Raw genomic sequence first — 21,275 nt, 5'->3', positions numbered from 1 at the left:
AGAATAGGTAAATGTTGCCCTTTGGCATGGGAAACTAAAAAGATACGAAGAGTGGTTAAAAAGTACGTTGGCTAATTTCCATTAGGGCTCATAGGGAGAAGACAGAGGGTATGGAAAGGGAGAGGTTAGTGGGGGAGAGTTTGAGAGTGGACAGGAGATACGCAGAGGCCCCGGAGGAAAGATTACTTGGGGAAAGACGACGGCTCCAGACGGAGTTTGACCTGTTGACCACAGGGAAGGCGGAGGCACAGTGGAGGAAAGTGCAGGGGGCGACCTACGAGTATGGGGAAAAGGCTAGTCGGATGCTGGCACACCAGCTCCGTAAGAGGATGGCAGCGAGGGAAATAGGGGGAGTCAAAGATGGAAGGGGAGCCACGGTTCGGAGTGCGACGAAAATAAACAAGGTATTTAAGGCCTTTTATGAAGAGCTATACAGATCCCAGCCCCCAGCGGGGGAAGAGGGGATGAGACGATTCCTAGATCAGCTGAGATTCCCGAGGGTGGAGGAGCAAGAGGTGGCTGGTTTGGGGGCACCAATTGGGTTGGAGGAGCTGAGCAAGGGTTTGGGGAGCATGCAGGCGGGGAAGGCCCCAGGACCGGACGGATTCCCGGTGGAGTTCTACAGGAAGTACGCAGACCTGTTGGCCCCGCTACTGGTGAGGACCTTTAATGAGGCAAGAGAGGAGGGGACCCTGCCCCCGACAATGTCGGAAGCGACAATTTCTTTGATCCTAAAGCGGGACAAGGACCCACTGCAATGTGGATTGTACAGGCCGATCTCGCTCCTCAATGTGGATGCAAAGTTGCTGGCAAAACTGCTGGCCACGAGGATCGAGGACTGTGTCCCGGGGGTAATCCACGAGGACCAGACGGGATTTGTAAAGGGCAGGCAACTAAACACCAATGTGCGGCAGCTCTTAAACGTGATAATGATGCCATCGGAGGAGGGAGAGGCAGAGATAGTGGCAGCTATGGACGCGGAGAAGGCCTTTGACAGAGTAGAGTGGGAGTACCTCTGGGAGGTGCTGCGTAGGTTTGGGTTCGGGGTAGGGTTTATCAATTGGGTTAAGCTCCTTTACAGAGCCCCGATGGCGAGTGTAGTGACGAACCGGCGGAGGTCGGAGTACTTTCGACTGTACCGAGGGACGAGGCAGAGGTGCCCCCTGTCCCCCCTGTTGTTCGCATTGGTGATCGAACCATTGGCCATGTCATTGAGGGAGTCTAATAAATGGAGGGGGGTGGTCCGAGGGGGAGAAGAGCATCGGGTGTCGCTATATGCGGATGACCTGTTGCTGTACGTGGCGGATCCAATGGAGGGGATGGTGGAGATCATGCAGACTCTAAGGGAGTTTGGGGAGTTTTCGGGCTATAAGCTCAATGTAGGGAAGAGTGAGCTCTTTGTATTACAGGTGGGGGACCAAGAAAGAGGGATAGGGGACCTACCGCCCAGGAGAGCGGAGGGGAGCTTTCGGTATCTGGGGATCCAGATAGCCAGGAGTTGGGGGACCCTACATAAACTGAATCTGACGAGGTTGGTGGAGCAAATGGAGGAGGATTTCAAAAGATGGGACATGTTACCGCTCTCGCTGGCGGGTAGAGTGCAGTCGGTCAAAATGGTGGTCCTTCCGAGGTTTCTGTTTGTGTTTCAGTGCCTTCCCATCGTGATTACTAAGGTCTTTTTAAGAGAGTAGGCAGGAGTATTATGGGGTTTGTGTGGACGAATAAAACCCCGAGAGTAAGGAGGGGGTTCCTGGAACGCAGTAGGGACCGAGTTTGGCGCTGCCAAACCTGGGGAGCTACTACTGGGCAGCACATGTGGCGATGATCCGCAAGTGGGTTATGGAGGGAGAGGGGGCGGCATGGAAGAGGATGGAGATGGCGTCCTGTAAAGGAACAAGCCTGGGGGCGTTGGTGATGGCACCGCTGCCGCTCTCGCCGACAAAGTATACCACGAGCCCGGTGGTGGCGGCAACGCTAAGGATCTGGGGCCAGTGGAGACGGCACCGGGGTGCAATGGGAGCATCGGTGTGGTCCCCGATCAGGGATAACCACCGGTTTGTCCCGGGGAAGATGGACGGGGGGTTCTAGAGCTGGCATCGGGCAGGGATTGGAAGAATGGGAAGATTGGAAGAATGTTCATCGACAGGACGTTTGCGAGCCTAGGGGCACTGGAGGAGAAGTTCGAGTTACCCCCAGGAAATGCCTTTAGATATATGCAGGTGAGGGCTTTTGTGAGGCGACAGGTGAGGGAATTCCCGTTGCTCCCGGCACAAGAAGTTCAAGATAGGGTGATCTCGGGTGTATGGGTCGGGGAGGGCAAGGTGTCGGAAATACATCAGGAGTTGAAACAAGAGGGGGAAGCGCTGGTAGAAGAGTTGAAGGGTAAATGGGAGGAGGAGCTGGGGGAGGAGATAGAGGACGGTCTGTGGGCTGATGCCCTAGGTAGGGTTAATTCCTCCTTGTGTGCCAGGCTCAGCCTGATACAATTTAAGGTGGTCCACAGAGCGCACTTGACGGGGGCGAGGTTGAGTAGGTTCTTTGGGGTAGAGGACAGATGTGGAAGGTGCTCAGGGAGCCCGGCGAACCATGTCCATGTGTTTTGGTCATGCCCGGCACTGGAGGGGTTCTGGAGAGGAGTGGCGGGAGCAATATCTCAGGTGGTGAAAGTCCGGGTCAAGCCAAGCTGGGGGCTAGCAATATTTGGAGTTGTGGACGAACCGGGAGTGCAGGAGGCGAAAGAGGCCGGCATTCTGGCCTTTGCGTCCCTAGTAGCCCGGCGAAGGATCTTGCTAATGTGGAAGGAGGTGAAGCCCCCCAGCCTGGAGGCCTGGATAAATGATATGGCTGGGTTCATAAAGTTGGAGAGGATGAAGTTTGCCTTGAGAGGGTCTGCGCAGGGGTTCTACAGGCGGTGGCAACCGTTCCTAGACTATCTCACGGAGCGATAGAGGAAGGTTCGTCAGCAGCAGCAGCAACCTTGGGGGGGGGGGGGGAGTGGTGGGGCCATCCTTGGGGGGGGGGGTGGAGGGACGTCCTGGGCGGGGGGGGACTGCCTGGGAGGGTGGATGAGCAAGAGATAACATGAAGGGTTGGGGAAACTGGCACGTACGGGTGAGGGCCAGTGTACAAAGCTGTGTAAATATATCATTTTGCCATGTATATATCTTGCTCTGCGCCATTTCTCGTTTTTTTTTGTTACGGGGGGGGGGGTTATTGTTTGTAAGGGAGAAAAATTGTGTTAAAAAACTTGAATAAATATTTTTTTTTAAAAGTACGTTGGCAACGGAGATACTTGCCCTCGTGGAGGCAGTAGATATGGCATTTTTTATATCCAGGATCCTGACTGAAATTTTAAATGGAGCAGGGTATCCGGGAACAGTACCTAGAGAGTGTCACAGAGGCAATACCTCCTTTTGGGAGAATATCCATTCTCCAAAATGCGTCTGAAAAGAGACTATGGATTGACATAGCAAGCCTAAAACAGTTGCTGGAGAACAGGGAGATTCACAAGATCAAGTGGGTTGATAGCAGTGACCAATTATCTAACTTTTGGACAAAAAGAGGGACTAGCTCGAAGATTTTATTAGTCGTTTCCGATTAAGGAGGAGATATGTGAGTGAAGAAAGGGGGAAGAGTGCATTTATTGCAGAAAAATACATACATTTGTGTAATGGTATATTGTGAATTATGTCAAAATTAAGGATTTTATGTTTAAGAGGGGGAATCTGTTGGGGAAGAGTTAATGTTCCCTAGTACTTAAGTGGAATTGGGGTTTTAATTGTTCAATAGATTGCACTTATTGCACCAGTATATAAAGGGGATACAGGTGGTACTGTTTTGTTGTTGGGGAAGTGAACTGAACACAGTAAACCTGAAGCCAAATAAATCCAGACTTGCTTCCTAGTTCTTATTATAGAGTTACCGTTGGAGCTTAACAATGGGATCAGACTGGAATATGGGAGTTGATGTAGAAGTTCAGCCATGATCTTAATGCATAGTGGAGCAGAGTCAAGGAGCTGTCTGACCTGCTGCATCTCTTATTTATTATCACAAGCGCAGACCATAATGATCTTCAGTTTCCGCATTGGGTAATCTGGGTTCAAATTGCACCAAAATTATGTTACTTTTGAAATGTCTTTCTTTCTTCAGATTCTGCATTTATGTATCGTTAAACATGAAATCTGTCATGAGCCAGTGCAATTCAACAATGTTTTAGAAATTAATTTAAGAGAAATATGTACTTAAAAATATTCCTTCCTGCAATTAAGAGTGATAACTTGGTGCAGTTTTCTTAATATAGTTGAAAGTAGGCTTATCACAGAAAATAAGCATTTTTAATCACACCACCTATGAGTAACTTAATTTTAATTTTTTTATTTCTTAATTTATCCAATTAAGGGACAATCTGTAGCGGGGTGCGGGTCTCACTCGTGCCTGACACTGTGTCGCCCCTCACCCCCTCTGGGGAACGCCCAGAATCTGGCACATCATAATTGACGGTTCTTTTGTTTTTCTGCCTCTGTAGATAGTTCAGGCAGTGCCCTATTGGGCCCCCCTTCACCAACACTCCGACTCCCTCCCTACCCAGTTCAGGTGGTGCAATATTGGGCCCCCCTTCACCAACACTCCGACTCCCTCCCTACCCACCAGCCTCCTTTCCCCTCTCTCCCCACCACCCACCTTCCTTTCTCTTCTGTTGGTACAGAGGCAAGGGTATCTGGTCTCTCCAGCGCAAAGTTTAGCGCTTGTACCATTTGTTTTTTGTAGAAACGTGTTGTGAACTGTTTTTTTTAAGAATATTTTATTGAAAATTTTTGGTCAACCATCACAGTACATTGTGTATCCTTTACACAATAATATAACAGTATAAATAACAATGACCTGTTTTATAAACAAAGAATAAATAATATATAACAAAAACTAAAACTAAATGGCAACTGCCTTGTCTCAGATAAACACTCTCCAAAAATATGGTTTAACAATCCAATATACAATTATTTATAGCAACGACCTATACATATTATACATATATATTAATTACCCTGAGACTCCTTCTGGTTCTCTCCCCCCCCTCCCTCCCCCCCCCCCCCCCCCCCCCCCCCCCCGGGCTGCTGCCTTCTTCTTTTCCATTCCCTCTATCTTTCTGCGAGGTATTCGACGGACGGTTGCCACCGCCTGGTGAACCCTTGAGCCGATCCCCTTAGGACGAACTTAATCCGTTCCAGCTTTATAAACCCTGCCATGTCATTTATCCAGGTCTCCACCCCCGGGGGCTTGGCTTCCTTCCACATCAACAGGGGCAGCACGGTAGCACAAGTGGATAGCACTGTGGCTTCACAGCGCCAGGGTCCCAGGTTCGATTCCCTGCTGGGTCACTGTCTGTGCGGAGTTTGCACATTCTCCCCGTGTCTGCGTGGGTTTCCTCCGGGTGCTCCGGTTTCCTCCCACAGTCCAAAGACGTGCAGGTTGGGTGGATTGGCCATGATAAAATTGCCCTTAGTGACCAAAAAGGTTAGAAGGGGTTAGTGGGTTACGGGGATGGGGTGGAAATGAGGGCTTAAGTGGGTCGGTGCAGACTCGATGGGCCAAATGGCCTCCTTCTGCACTGTATGTTCTATGTATGTTAACAGTATCCTGCGCCGGGCTACTAGGGACGCAAAGGCCAAAACATCGGCCTCTCTCGCCTCCTGCACTCCCGGCTCTTGTGCAACCCCAAATATAGCCAACCCCCAGCTTGGTTCGACCTGGACCCCCACTACTTTCGAAAGCACCTTTGTCAACCCCACCCAGAACCCTTGTAGTGCCGGACATGACCAGAACATGTGGGTGTGATTCGCTGGGCTTCTCGAGCATCTCGCACACCTATCCTCTACCCCCAAAAATTTACTGAGCCGTGCTCCAGTCATATGCGCCCTGTGTAACACCTTAAATTGAATCAGGCTTAGCCTGGCACACGAGGACGATGAGTTTACCCTACTTAGGGCATCCGCCCACAGCCCCTCCTCAATCTCCTCCCCAAGCTCTTCTTCCCATTTCCCTTTCAGCTCATCTACCATAATCTCCCCCTCGTCCCTCATTTCCCTATATATATCTGACACCTTACCGTCCCCCACCCATGTCTTTGAGATTACTCTGTCCTGCACCTCATGCGTCGGGAGCTGCGGGAATTCCCTCACCTGCTGCCTCGCAAAAGCCCTCAGTTGCATATACCGGAATGCATTCCCTTGGGGCAACCCATATTTCTCGGTCAGCGCTCCCAGACTTGCGAACTTCCCATCCACAAACAGATCTTTCAGTTGCGTTACTCCTGCTCTTTGCCATATTCCAAATCCCCCATCCATTCTCCCCGGGGCAAACCTATGGTTGTTTCTTATCGGGGACCCCACCAAGGCTCCCGTCTTTCCCCTCTGCCGTCTCCACTGTCCCCAAATTTTCAAAGTCGCCACCACCACCAGGCTTGTGGTGTATTTCTTCGGTGAGAACGGCAATGGGGCCGTCACCATAGCTTGTAGGCTAGTCCCCCTACAGGACGCCCTCTCCAATCTCTTCCACGCCGCTCCCTCCTCTTCCCCCATCCACTTACTCACCATTGAGATATTGGCGGCCCAGTAGTACTCACTTAGGCTCGGTAGTGCCAGCCCCCCCCTATCCCTACTACGCTGTAAGAATCCCTTCCTCACTCTCGGGGTCTTCCCGGCCCACACAAAACTCATGATACTCTTTTCGATCCTTTTGAAAAAAGCCTTCGTGATCACCACCGGGAGTCACTGAAACACAAAGAGGAATCTCGGGAGGACTACCATTTTAACTGCCTGCACCCTCCCTGCCAGTGACAGGGATACCATGTCCCATCTCTTGAAGTCCTCCTCCATCTGTTCCACCAATCGCGTTAAATTTAACCTATGCAATGTACCCCAATTCTTGGCTATCTGGATCCCCAAGTAACAAAAGTCCCTTGTTACCTTCCTCAGCGGAAAGTCCTCTATTTCTCTGCTCTGCTCCTCTGGATGCACCACAAACAACTCACTTTTCCCCATGTTCAGTTTATATCCTGAGAATTCTCCAAACTCCCGAAATGTCCGCATTATCTCTGGCATCCCCTCCGCCGGGTCCGCTACATATAACAACAAATCATCCGCATACAGAGATACCCGGTGTTCTTCTCCTCCTCTAAGTACTCCCCTCCACTTCTTGGCACCCCTCAATGCTATTGCCAGGGGCTCAATCGCCAGTGCAAACAGTAATGGGGACAGAGGGCATCCCTGCCTTGTCCCTCTATGGAGCTGAAAGTATGCAGATCCCCGTCCATTCGTGACCACACTCGCCACTGGGGCCCTATACAACAGCTGCACCCATCCAACATACTCATCTCCAAAACCAAATCTCCTCAGCAACTCCCACAAATAATCCCACTCCACTCTGTCAAATGCTTTCTCGGCATCCATCGCCACCACTATCTCCGCTTCCCCCCCCCTGGTGGGGGCATCATCATTACCCCTAGCAGCCTCCGTATATTCGTATTCAGCTGTCTCCCCTTCACAAACCCAGTTTGGTCCTCATGGACCACCCTCGGGACACAATCCTCTATCCTCATTGCCATTACCTTGGCCAGAATCTTAGCGTCTACATTTAGGAGGGAAATAGGTCTATAGGACCCGCATTGCAGCGGGTCCTTTTCCTTCTTTAGGAGAAGCGATATCGTTGCCTCAGACATAGTCGGGGGCAGCTGTCCCCTTTCCTTTGCCTCATTAAAGGTCCTCATCAGTAGCGGGGCGAGCAAGTCCACATATTTCCTGTAAAATTCAACTGGGAATCCATCCGGTCCCGGAGCCTTCCCCGCCTGCATGCTCCTAATTCCTTTCACTACTTCCTCTATTTCAATCTGTGCTCCCAGTCCCACCCTTTCCTGCTCCTCCACCTTGGGAAATTCCGGCCGGTCCAGAAAGCCCATCATTCTCTCCCTCCCATCCGGGGGTTGAGCTTCGTATAATTTTTTATAAAATGCCTTGAACACTCCATTCACTCTCTCCGCTCCCCGCTCCATCTCTCCTTCCTCATCCCTCACTCCCCCTATTTCCCTCGCTGCTCCCCTTTTCCTCAATTGGTGGGCCAGCAACCTGCTCGCCTTCTCCCCATATTCGTACTGTACACCCTGTGCCTTCCTCCACTGTGCCACTGCAGTACCCGTTGTCAGCAAGTCAAATTCTACGTGTAGCCTTTGCCTTTCCCTGTACAGTCCCTCCTCCGGTGCCTCCGCATATTGCCTGTCCACCCTCAGAAGTTCTTGCAGCAACCGCTCCCGTTCCCTACTCTCCTGCTTTCCTTTATGTGCCCTTATTGTTATCAGCTCCCCTCTAACCACTGCCTTCAGCGCCTCCCAGACCACTCCCACCTGGACCTCCCCATTGTCATTGAGTTCCAAGTACTTTTCAATGCACCCCCTCACCCTTCGACACACCCCCTCATCTGCCATTAGTCCCATGTCCATTCTCCAGGGTGGGCGCCCTTCTGTTTCCTCCCCTATCTCCAAGTCCACCCAATGTGGAGCGTGATCCGAAATGGCTATAGCCGTATACTCCGTTCCCCTCACCTTCGGGATCAACGCCCTTCCCAAAACAAAAAAGTCTATTCGCGAATAGACTTTGTGGACATAGGAGAAAAACGAAAACTCCTTACTCCTAGGTGTGCTAAATCTCCACGGGTCTACTCCTCCCATCTGCTCCATAAAATCTTTAAGCACCTTGGCTGCTGCCGGCCTCCTTCCAGTCCTGGACCTTGACCTGTCCAGCCCTGGTTCCAACACCGTATTGAAATCTCCCCCCATTACCAACTTTCCCACCTCTAGGTCCGGGATGCGTCCGAGCATACGCCTCATAAAATTGGCATCATCCCAGTTCGGGGCATATACGTTTACCAAAACCACCGTCTCCCCCTGTAGTTTGCCACTCACCATCACGTATCTGCCCCGCTATCCGCCACTATAGTCTTTGCCTCAAACATTACCCGCTTCCCCGCTAATATAGCCACCCCCCTGTTTTTCGCATCTAGCCCCGAATGGAACACCTGCCCCACCCAACCTTTGCGTAGTCACACCTGGTCTATCAGTTTCAAGTGCGTTTCCTGTAACATAACCACGTCTGCCTTAAGTTTCTTAAGGTGTGCGAGTACCCGTGCCCTCTTTATCGGCCCGTTCAGCCCTCACACGTTCCACGTGATCAGCCGGGTTGGGGGGCTTTTTAACCCCCCCCCTTGTCGATTAGCCATCCCCTTTTTCCAGCTCCTCACCCGGTTCCCACGCAGCTGTGTCCCCCCCAGGCGGTGCCCCCCCGCCCATCCCACCCCATACCAGCTCCCCCCTCTCCCCAGCAGCAGCAGCCCAATAATTCCCCCCTCCCACCCCCCCCCGCTAGATCCCCCACTAGCGTAGTTACATCCCCCATGTTGCTCCCAGAAGTCAGCAAACTCTGGCCGACCTCCGCTTCCCCCCGTGACCTCGGCTCGCACCGTGCGATGCCCCCTCCTTCCTGCTTCCCTATTCCCGCCATGATTATCATAGCGCGGGAACCGAGCCCGCGCTTCCCCCTTGGCCCCGCCCCCAATGGCCAACGCCCCATCTCTTCCACCTCCTTTCCTCCCCCCACCACCTCCTGTGGAAGAGAGAAAAGTTACCACATCGCAGGATTAATAACATAAAACTCCTCTTTCCCCCCTTCTTCGCCCCCCATACTCGCCCCACCACTTTGTTTCAAACGTTCTTTTTTTTAATAACCCGCTCATTCCAATTTTTCTTCCACAATAAAAGTCCACGCCTCATCCGCCGTCTCAAAGTAGTGGTGCCTCCCTTGATATGTGACCCACAGTCTTGCCAGTTGCAGCATTCCGAATTTTATCTTCTTTTTGTGAAGCACCGCCTTGGCCCGATTAAAGCTCGCCCTCCTTCTCGCCACCTCCGCACTCCAGTCTTGGTATACGCGGATCACCGCGTTCTCCCACTTACTGCTCCGAGTTTTCTTTGCCCATCTGAGGACCATCTCTCTGTCCTTAAAACGGAGGAATCTCACCACTATGGTTCTAGGAATTTCTCCTGCTCTCGGTCCTCGCGCCATCACTCGGTATGCTCCCTCCACCTCCAGCGGACCCGCCGGGGCCTCCGCTCCCATTAACGAGTGCAGCATCGTGCTCATATATGCCCCGGCGTCCGCTCCCTCCGCACCTTCAGGAAGGCCAAGAATCCTTAGGTTGTTCCTCCTCGCGTTGTTCTCCAGCGCCTCCAGCCTTTCCACACATCGTTTATGGTGTGCCTCGTGCATCTCCGTCTTCACCACCAGGCCCTTATGTCGTCCTCATTCTCGGCAGCCATTGCCTTCACGACCCGAAGCTCCCGCTCCTGGGTCTTTTGCTCCTCCTTTAGCCCTTCGATCGCCTGTAATATCGGGGCCAACATCTCCTTCTTCATTTCCTTTTTGAGTTCTTCCACGCAGCGTTTCAAAAACTCGTGTTGTTCAGGGCCCCATATTAAACTGCCACCTTCCGACGCCATCTTGGTTTTTGCTTGCCTTCCTTGCCGCTGCTCTAAAGGATCCACCGCAATCCGGCCACCTTCCTCTCCTTTTTCCATCCGTATCCAGGGGGGATTCCCTTCTGGTTCACTGCACAGTACTTTTAGCCGTTAAAATTGCCGTTGGGGCTCTTATTAGGAGCCCAAAAGTCCGTTACACCGGGAGCTGCCGAAACGTGCGACTCAGCTGGTCATCGCCGCACCCGGAAGTCCGTGAACTGTTTTAATAATGAGAGTATCCACCCCCCCCTCCCCGTACATTGGTACTGAGGGGAGGATATTCTGTTTCTCCAACACAAAATTAATGTTTGTACCGTTTGGCCTTATATATTTTTTACTGTTTTAATAAAAAGATATGGCCAATCCATCTCCCCCATACATCTTTGGGTTGTGGGGGTGAGACCTATGCAGACACGGGGCGAATGTGCAAACTCCGCATGGACAGTGACCCAGGGCCGGAATTGAATCCGGGTCCTCAATGCCGTGAGGCAACAGTGCTAACCACTGCACCACCGTGCCGCCTAACATCATTTTAAATGACTGAGAATGACAAATCATTATACCGAGCCATTTACTCATTATATTGATGTACAGCAGTCAGTTTCTTAGTAGATAAAAGGATAATTCAGAAAGTTTTTAGAACATTCCTGATAATGACCTTGTACTGAAAAAAGTACTGGTTGATATTAGGAGCTTCGTTGAAGGTTCACAGTGTGTACAATGAAGTGCACCACATTGAAGGCAGATATATATATATACACACATCATGACCGAGGAAACTCAAGAACTAGGACGGCAGCTGGGAATCTTTTACCTGGAGGCCAAGTGTGAGAACACATAACTGACATCAAAGTTTTGTGCCCATCATGGTTGAATAGCAGAAAGACAGGCCGGTGCTGCTGAAGCTGTGCATCTCCACATGTTAGTTCAACTGTTTGATGTGATGTGATTATATGATGGACAGGAGATTGTGGAAAATGTCATGTGAGAGTGCCTTTAAGAAATGGATGTTTAAGCAGTGTACCTTTAAGAAATGCAGTGATGTCAGAGTGGGTTGAGCTGGGCTTTAGATCAGCCATTTTGCAGTTTTTTAGTTTCAGTTTGAAAAGAGCTTGGGAGTGTCTGAGTTTGTAGTGAGCTGGATCTGCTGTGATCTCTGCCATGAAAGAGTATCTCTGGATCATTTGGGTGATTTTAAACTCATAATAGTTTAACCTGATGTGTTTCTGTTTAAAGGTGTTAAGTCTCATGGATGTTGAAAGGAATAACTGTAGGATTATTTAGTGTTGTAATATTTTCAAGGTTATCTTTGAAGTAAGGGGTGTTGAGAGATCCAATGTTTATTTAAGAGGTTAAGTTGGGTTCATGGAATAAACATTGTTTTGTGTTTAAAAACCCACGTGTCCATAATTGTAATCTCACACCTCGGGAACAAGCCGTGTGCTCGGAAAAGCAACAAATACATTAAAGGGGGAGGTTGGTTGAACTCCATGATCCATTTTGGGGTTCTGAAAACGCCTCGCCCATAACAAAAAGTATTCGCAGTTTCTTTGGGAAATTGTGCTGCTGAAAGAGCCATTCATGAGAATTTCTGGTACCTCCTGTCCATTAGGCAAGAACTGAAACCTATCACATATCTAATGATTGATCAGTAACTATCATCTAGGGAGGGAGACACATGAGGCCTCTTTGAGCATAAATGGCTTCCAGGTAGGTGCACATCTTCCAATGAAGTACTGGAAACATACCAAACCTGTGTGGCAGACCATGTCACCTGATAGTCAAGTCGAGTGGGCCCACAGTACAGCTGATTTAGCAGCCAACCTGGCTCATTGCCAAGGTCTGATATATATATGTATGCCACCAAGAGCCGGGATATTTTACAGTTGGCTCCAGACTGTAAACAGTGTTGTAATTAATAAAGTGATCCAAATGAGACAAGAGTTACTCACAAACTTAGGCAGGGAGGAAGGTGGTGGTGCGGACCCTAAATCATATCTCTTGCTATCCTTTGTTTCTGGATGTATGTAAGTGACATGTTACCTGAAGGAGAAGGATGTATGTAACATCCTGATCAGGCAGTGGATTTCTTGTATCTTGATGATGACTTTAATTGTGGTGATAGATTTCTGGACATGTTAGACAACAGACTGACAAGAAAAAAACACTAACATCTTTTTGTTGTACTGGAATTTATCCCAGAAGAGTAATAGACAATCAATAATACAAGAAAGGCATCCAGGCCATGAGAAGGATTTGACTCGTGCTTTTGTGTAGTCAGTAAATCTGTGTCCGTCAGTAGCAAGTGTGTGGCTCTTTCAGTCCTGCTCATTGAATCTTCTTCCTCCCCAGAAATGCGACCCCCGATGTCAGGAAAACTGTGAAATGGAATGTTGAAGATACTTTCAACTGGCTACGAAAGGAACCATCTGCCACAAAAGAAGATTATATGGTATGGGAAAGATTACCAGATACAAAGATCGTTACAGCCCAGGAACAGGCCCTTCGGCCCTCCAAGCCTGTACCGGTCATGATACCAACCTTTGCCAAAACCCTCAGCACTTCTTTCTGCCGTAGCCCTCGATACCCATCCTATCCATGTGATTGTCAGGATGCCTTTTGAACGCTGTTAATGTATCTGCTTTCACAACCTCCCCTGGCAACACGTTCCAGGCACTCGCCACCCTCTGCGTAAAAAACCTGCCTCACACATCTCTAAACTGTCCCCCATGGGGACAGTGATTGGGTTAGGGGATGATGACCAGATCAGTGGAACAAAGGGATACGAGAGCCAGGTTAGGGGATACGATGGCTGGGCTGCGGAATGACCATTTGCAACCATCACCTTCCTGCCTCCGACCTTATTAAGTCCTTGGCAGGGCACATTGAAGCCTTCCTGTCCCGCTGCCAACTGAGGCCTTTAATGCCCACTTAAGGGCCTCATCCCACTATCAATGATGTTGAAGCAGCAGAAGACAGGCCTGTCAGAATCCTGGATGCATGACAATTGAATCCGTGTATGATTGTATGTGATGTGGGAGGAGTGTCCTTCATTCAAAGGCACTCAATGCCTGATTGTGGGTCCCAGAAGAGGGGATGTTGCTGAGAGCCACTACCACCTTCCCTCCCCGACAACCCTTTCTGCTGTGACTCTCATCCCATAAAACCTCTCTCGTCTTTACTTACCTCTGGTCTTAGTCATTTTGTGATCCTGAACTTCTGGTGCATGTATTTCCTGCAGCAACCATCACCTTTCCAATGGCGCTGCTGAGCGAAGGAGCTACCGGACTCTGATTGGCCGGCAGCTTTCGGTCAAGACCTGCAGAAGGACACAGATGGTCTTTTAATTTCCTGATAACTTGTAATTTTTGGCCTTTTCCGAAGGAGATAATATGTGGGTCTCTTGATCATTCTCTAGCCAGTGAACTAGAGACTAGAGACATTTGTACATGAAGCACGAGAGAGGTGGATATTAGTGGGGGTTTTAGGACAAAAGGTGAAGTCACACGGGATCAGGGGTGAACTGGCAAGGTGGATACAGAACTGGCTAGGCCATAGAAGGCAGAGGGTAGCAATGGAGGGATGCTTTTCTAATTGGAGGGCTGTGACCAGTGGTGTTCCACAGGGATCAGTGCTGGGACCTTTGCTCTTTGTAGTATATATGAATGATTTGGAGGAAAATGTAACTGGTCTGATTAGTAAGTTTGTAGACGACACAAAGGTTGGTGGAATTGCGGATAGCGATGAGGACTGTCTGAGGATACAGCAGGATTTAGATTGTCTGGAGACTTGGGCGGAGAGATGGCAGATGGAGTTTAATCCGGACAAATGTGAGGTAATGCATTTTGGAAGGTCTAATGCAGGTAGGGAATATACAGTGAATGGTAGAACCCTCAAGAGTATTGAAAGTCAAAGAGATCTAGGAGTACAGGTCCACAGGTCATTGAAAGGGGCAACACAGGTGGAGAAGGTAGTCAAGAAGGCATACGGCATGCTTGCCTTCATTGGCCGGGGCATTGAGTATAAGAATTGGCAAGTCATGTTGCAGCTGTATAGAACCTTAGTTAGGCCACACTTGGAGTATAGTGTTCAATTCTGGTCGCCACACTACCAGAAGGATGTGGAGGCTTTAGAGAGGGTGCAGAAGAGATTTACCAGAATGTTGCCTGGTATGGAGGGCATAAGCTATGAGGAGCGGTTGAATAAACTCGGTTTGTTCTCACTGGAACGAAGGAGGTTGAGGGGCGACCTGATAGAGGTATACAAAATTATGAGGGGCATAGACAGAGTGGATAGTCAGAGGCTTTTCCCCAGGGTAGAGGGGTCAATTACTAGGGGGCATAGGTTTAAGGTGAGAGGGGCAAGGTTTAGAGTAGATGTACGAGGCAAGTTTTTTACGCAGAGGGTAGTGGGTACCTGGAACTCGCTACCGGAGGAGGTAGTGGAAGCAGGGACGATAGGGACATTTAAGGGGCATCTTGACAAATATATGAATAGGATGGGAATAGAAGGATACGGACCCAGGAAGTGTAGAAGATTGTAGTTTAGTCGGGCAGTATGGTCGGCAAGGGCTTGGAGGGCCGAAGGGCCTGTTCCTGTGCTGTACATTTCTTTGTTCTTTGACACTAGAGAGATGGATATTAATGATGGTATTGGGGACTAGAGCGGTGGATATAAATGGGGGTGTTAGGGACTAGAGGGGTGGATATTCGTGGGGATATTAAGGTATGAGAGGGGTAGATATTAGAGGGGGTATTAGGCATAAGAGAGCTAGATATTAGTGGGAATATTTGGGCAATAAAGAGAAAATAAAGTATACCAGAGATTTTGCCATTAATGGAAAAATGAGAAGATATTAGGTGGCTCCTTTTGCATGACAAATGGACAGTGTGATTTGCTTTAATGTGGGAATGAGGCACTGTCCGTGTGGAGTTTGCACATTCTCCTCGTGTCTGCGTGGGTTTCATCCCCACAACCCAAAGATGTGCAGTGTAGGTGGATTGGACACGCTAAATTGCCCCTTAATTGGAAAAAATGATTGGGTACTCTAAAAAAAAAATTTTTAATGTGGGAATGAGGGTACAAGAATGGTGAACTCAAGAGAGATCGATGATTAAAGAGTTACATTGGGAATTCCTTTTACTGTGATGATATGAGTTTGCACGTATAAATGTGTTTTACACTGATTTTAAATATTCAGAGTATGAATACATCGGCAGGATGAGGAAGCCTAAGTTCTGGAAGTACAGATTTCATGGGAATTTATAGCTCTGGATTAATGGCTTGGGTGCTGGATGGATTATGGGGGACAAAATTTTGTTTTCTTACACGTGACATAAATTTTTTCATGTAGGCATGTATTACTCACTACATCTGAAAATGGAGAGTTACCACTCTATAGAGACACAATCACCTCTCCACTCCTGTACAGACACAGTCACCTCTCCACTCCTGTACAGGCAGTCACCCCTTCACTCCTGTACAGGCAGTCACCTCTCCATTCCTGTACAGGCAATCGCCAATCCACGACTGCACAGGCACATCTCCACTCCTGTAAAGGCATCTCTCCACACCTGTACCGACACAGTCATCTCTCCACTCCTGTACAGACACAGTCACCTCTCCACTCCTGTACAGGCAATCACCTGTTCACTCCTGCACTGACATAGTCAACAGTCCACTCCTGTATAGACAGAGTCACCAATCCTCTCCTGTACAGGCATAGTCTCCTCTCCAAGCCTGTACAGGCATAGTCTCCTCTCCAAGCCTGTACATGCACAGTCCCTCTCGGCTCCTGTGCTGGCACAGTCGCCTCTCTGCTCCTGTGCAGTCACAGTCGCCTCGCCGCTCCTGTACAGTCACAGTCGCCTCGCCGCTCCTGTACAGTCACAATCGCCTCGCCGCTCCTGTACAGACACAGTCGCCTCGCTGCTCCTGTATAGACACAGTCGCCTTGCCGCTCCTGTACAGTCACAGTCGCCTCGCCGCGCCGCTCCTGTATAGACACAGTCGCCTCGCCGCTCCTGTACAGACACAGTCGCCTCGCCACTCGTGTACAGACACAGTCGCCTCGCCATTCGTGTTCAGACACAGTCGCCTTCGCCACTCTCTCCACTCCTGTACAGGCACAGTCACCTCCCGTCTCCTGTACAGGCACAGTCACCGTCACCTCTCATCTCCTGTACAGACACATCACCTCTCCACACCTGTACAAGCACAGTTACCAATCCACCAGGCACAATCACATATGCAGATTTATTCAATTCAACTCGACGTGCCCTTCACACCCTTTCAAGTTCTTCCTAAGATTTTTATGAATGCAGTTACTTCCCCATACTGCACTCGTGCGTATGTACTTTTAAACCCACTTTGCGCTTTACGCACTGACACCCTTGCAACCACACAAGCTCAGAGTTACCTTTAACCTGATGTAGATTTTAATGCCACAAGTACACACATCTAGAGTCCCCTTTCCACACATCATATCCACATCATGAGAGTCCATGAGTGGATTGATGCTTGGTGCTGAGAAATTGGGGTTCATTTCTGAAGAGGCCTGATGACAAGGAGAACCAAAATGACTCTTTAAAAGTCTGGTTTCTAGATGTATGCACTAACCTGATCTGTTGGAATTCCTGACTCAGTCTTTTCTTTGAATGCAGGAGAGACTTGAACACTTGAGGAAACAGTGTGGGCCCCATGTGGCAGCAGTGGCTAAAGATTCCGTGGAAGCAATCTGTGGAAAGATCTACAACATATCTGGTGAATACGTGAAACGAGTCCGAGAGAAGCATTTAGCATTACTCAAAGAGTGCAATATATCAGGTGAGAGGGCCACACAGATATTCAAAGTATCGTCTTGCATCTTTGACTCTGTCTATATATATATATATATGTTTCTGGAATCTACCTCTTCATTCACCTGAGGAAGGAGCAGTGCTCCGAAAACTAGTGATTCGAAACAAACCTGTTGGACATTAACCTGGTGTTGTAAGACTTCTTACTGTGCTCACCCCAGTCCAACGGCTGTATCTCCACATCATGGCACCCAGACAGGAGGGGAGAGCTACCACTGAAGCTGAACCATGTACCGATAATCACATTGAAATGCAGAGTAAATCTCTCTAAGTTATAAATTTTTGTTGAAATCCATTCTTTGGTGTGGTGTTACTGACAAAATCTTTGCAGGTCACTGGTTGAGAAGGTAAGATATCACCTTTTTTCAGAGGGCAGTTAGAGTCAATCGTGTTGGAGTCACATGTCAACCAAACTGGATAGGGATTAGTGGCTTTTTACTACAGTCTGATGGCTCATGATCAATTTTATTGACATCAAATTTTTAAAATTGAATTCAAATGATTAAACTACCATGCTGAGACTTGATCTCTTCACTATTAGTCCAAGCCTTTAGATTATTAGACAAGTATCATAACCATTGAATTACCGTTCTGCTGTAACCCACGATGTTCTGAGAAAGCACAGTGTCTGACATTCTCTTAATTATTCAGCACTGTTCATTTTTATCCCTGTTACATTATGTCTATTGATCTCTCTTTGTGTCTCTCTGTTGTTGAGTCATTCCACAGGAAAAGGAGTTGGCCGTTTAGTCAGTCACCTTCTAAACTTCAGTGACTGCAGCCCTAGTTACTGGGGCAACTGGGAGCTGTACTGTTGGGACAGTCTGAACCATACTGGGGCTGGTGTTCTAGCGAGACACATACTAGGGAAGTAGAGAAAGTTCTAAACTAAATAGTGGGGACAAGGAATCAAATTTGGGAAGATATAGTAAACCAAAGAGTAGAGACAGGGCAAGAGAGAAAGGTACTAATATAGGAAATGATAAAGACCGTGACAGTAAGGGACAAAGAGTACAAATCTAAGAGTAAATCGGCAGGTGAGGTTAATTGCTATAAAAATAATAAAAGGACAAAACTAAATGCTCTGTATCTGAATACACGTAGCATTCAAAACAAAACACAGAAGTAGGAATTGATAACTATTACAGAGAGAATACTGCAGGATGACATAGACTGGGACCTGAATACTGAAGGGTATGTGACGCTTAGGAAGGATAGGAAGCTAGGAAAAGGTGGAGGGGTTGCCCTGTTAATTAACAATGGTATTAGTAAGTTAGAGAGAGATGACCTTAGTTCAGGAAACCAGGATGTAGAAGAGGTTTGGGTTGAGATGAAAAATGATAAAGCCAAGAAGTCGGTTCATAGAATCGTGAAATCCCTACAGTGCAAAAGGAGGCCATTCAGCCCATCGAGTCTGCACAGACCCTCCAAACAAGCACCCTAGGCCCACTCTCCCGCTCTATCCCTGCAACGCCACCTAACCTTTGGACAAACTAAGGGGCAATTTAGCATAGGCAATCACTTAACCTGCACATCTTTGGACACTAAGGGACAATTCAGTATGCCCAATCCACCGAACCTGCACATTTTTGGACTGTGGGAGGAAACCGGAGCACCCAGAGGAAACTCACGCAGACACGGAGAGAATGTGCAAACTCCACACATTCACCCAAGGTCAGAATCCAACCTCAGTACCTGGGGCTGTGAGGCAGCAGTGCTAACCACTGTGCCGCCCGATCTGTGGGACCTTGTAGGACTGTTGTACAGGCCCCCTAATTGTAACTACACAGTACGATGAAGTATCAAGAATACGATCATGGGGGCTTGTCAGAAAGCTACTGCAATAATAATGGGGGATTTTAATCCACATATGGACTGGAAAAATCAGAAGGGCAAAAGTAGCCGAGATGAGTTCATAGAATGTTCTCAGCATGTTTTCTTAGAAGAGCAAATTCCGGAGCCAACCAGAGGGCAGGCTATACTAGACCTGTTATTACGCAATGGTAGGATTAATTGATGACCTCATTGTGAAGGCACCCTGAGGTAACAGTGATCATAATATAATTGAATTTTACATTAGTTTGAGTGAGAGTGATTGTAGAGTAAGACTAGGTTTTAAAACTTAAATAAGAGTGGCACGGTAACACAGTGGTTAACACTGTTGCTTCACAGCGGGAGGGACCCGGGTTCGATTCCCAGCTTGGTTCACTGTCTGTGTGGAGTCTGCATGTTCTCCCTGTGGGTTTCCTCCGGGTGCTCCTGTTTCTTCCCGCAAGTCCCAAAAGGTGTGGGGTAGAATTCTCTTGACAATGGGGCTATGTCCCCACGCCTGTGAGAAAACGGGCGAGAATCACTCTGGACTTACCTGGAGTAAGTCCAGGGTGATTCTCCGTTTTGAAGGGGGCTAGCAGGGCCCCGGAGTAGTCCACGCAGCTCCGACTGCCGATACGGGGCCCTGCACTTCCGGCCGTGGGTCCGCACAGCCGGCCGGCCCCAACAATATAGCCCCGCCTCCCCCCCCCCCCCCCCCAGATCGCGCCCCCCCCCCCCGCCGATCGGTGGCCCTCGATCGCAAGATTGTGTCTGCAGCCGCCATTCCGAGCTCCCGCTGGGTGGAACCATGAGTGAACCACGCCGACGGGAACTTAGCCAGTTGATGGCGGAGAATCGCCGCAAGGGCCTCTTTCAATGGCCCTCGACCGGCGCCGCGCCGACCGCGCGATTGGCGGCGATTCCCGGAGAATCGCGGGTCTGACGCCCCATTCCCCTCCCCCGCGCCGAGCGCGATTACGGCGTGGAGGCTCGGAGAATCCCGGGAGTGCTTGTTAAATGGTGAATTGAACATTATGAATTCTCCCTCAGTGTACTTGAACAGGCGCCGGAGTGTGGCAACTTTTCACAGTAACTTCATTGCAGTGTTAATGTAAGCCGAGTTGTGACAATAAAGTTTTATATTATCGTTATTATTAGTTCTGGAATCCCCCACCATCGGAAAGGTTCTCTCTGAATCTATCCTGTCTAATCCTGTTGGAATTTTAGAAATTTCTATGAGGTTCCCCTCTGACTCATCCAAACTCCAATGAATATAATCCTAACCAACTCAGTCTGTCCTATGACAGTCCCGCTATCCCAGGAATCAACCTGGTAAACCTTTGTTGCACTCCCACAATAGCAATAACATCTAATGAAGATTATTATTATTATATTATTTAAAAAATATATTTTATTCCAAACAAAACTGAAAATTCCACAAAGATAAAGCACTCCGATATATTACAGGCAGTTTATCATTTTTGTTTTAAAAACTAACTAATTAATAATCGCTTATTGTCACAAGTAGGCTTCAATGAAATTACTGTGAAAAGCCCCTAGTCGCCACATTCCGGCGCCTGTTCGGGGAGGCCGGTACGGGAATTGAACCCGCGCTACTGGCATTGTTCTGTATTACAAGCCAGCTATTTAGCCCACTGTGCTAAACCAGCCCTTGTGGGTTAATTATAACCCCACAGAAAACCCCCAGTCCCCCAAACCTTCTCTCCCCCCCCCCCCCCCCCATCCCCCTCTTAATTGCTGACTGACGGCAAACAGATCTCTAAAGACAGTAATGAACGGTCTCCACCTTGAGTGAAACCCTTCCTCCAACCCCCTATGGGCACGCTTGATTTTTTTCTAGTCACAGGAACGTCCCCCAACTACACTGAAGCCCTGGGTGACACCGCCGACCTCCTTCCAAATAGGATTCGTCACCAGGCAATCAGCAAGGTGAAGGCCAAGACATGGCCCCTCCACTCTAGAATCATAGAATTTACACTGCAGAAGGAGGTCATTCGGCCCATCGAGTCTGCACCGGCCCTTGGAAA

The 21,275-nt window shown here is 48.9% G+C and overlaps 1 protein-coding gene across 4 annotated transcripts in view; it reads left to right on the top strand.

Moving 5' to 3' along the window:
* pcif1 (phosphorylated CTD interacting factor 1) overlaps window positions 1-21,275 on the top strand; it is a 295,713-nt gene that overhangs the window by 167,131 nt on the left and 107,307 nt on the right. For all 4 annotated transcript variants that reach the window (XR_011948739.1, XM_072514490.1, XM_072514491.1 and 1 more), the window contains exons 9-10: window positions 12,911-13,010; window positions 17,221-17,383. Coding sequence is in view for 3 of the 4 variants with exons in the window: in XM_072514490.1 (XP_072370591.1) it covers window positions 12,911-13,010; window positions 17,221-17,383 (263 nt within the window). In the remaining variant the exon portion in view is untranslated. The remainder of the gene's footprint in view (window positions 1-12,910; window positions 13,011-17,220; window positions 17,384-21,275) is intronic.

This window comes from Scyliorhinus torazame, chromosome 8 (genome assembly GCF_047496885.1).
Source record: "Scyliorhinus torazame isolate Kashiwa2021f chromosome 8, sScyTor2.1, whole genome shotgun sequence".
NCBI lineage: Eukaryota > Metazoa > Chordata > Chondrichthyes > Carcharhiniformes > Scyliorhinidae > Scyliorhinus > Scyliorhinus torazame.
Note: the sequence above shows the minus strand (reverse complement) of the source record. Positions and strands in the feature narration are given on the sequence as shown.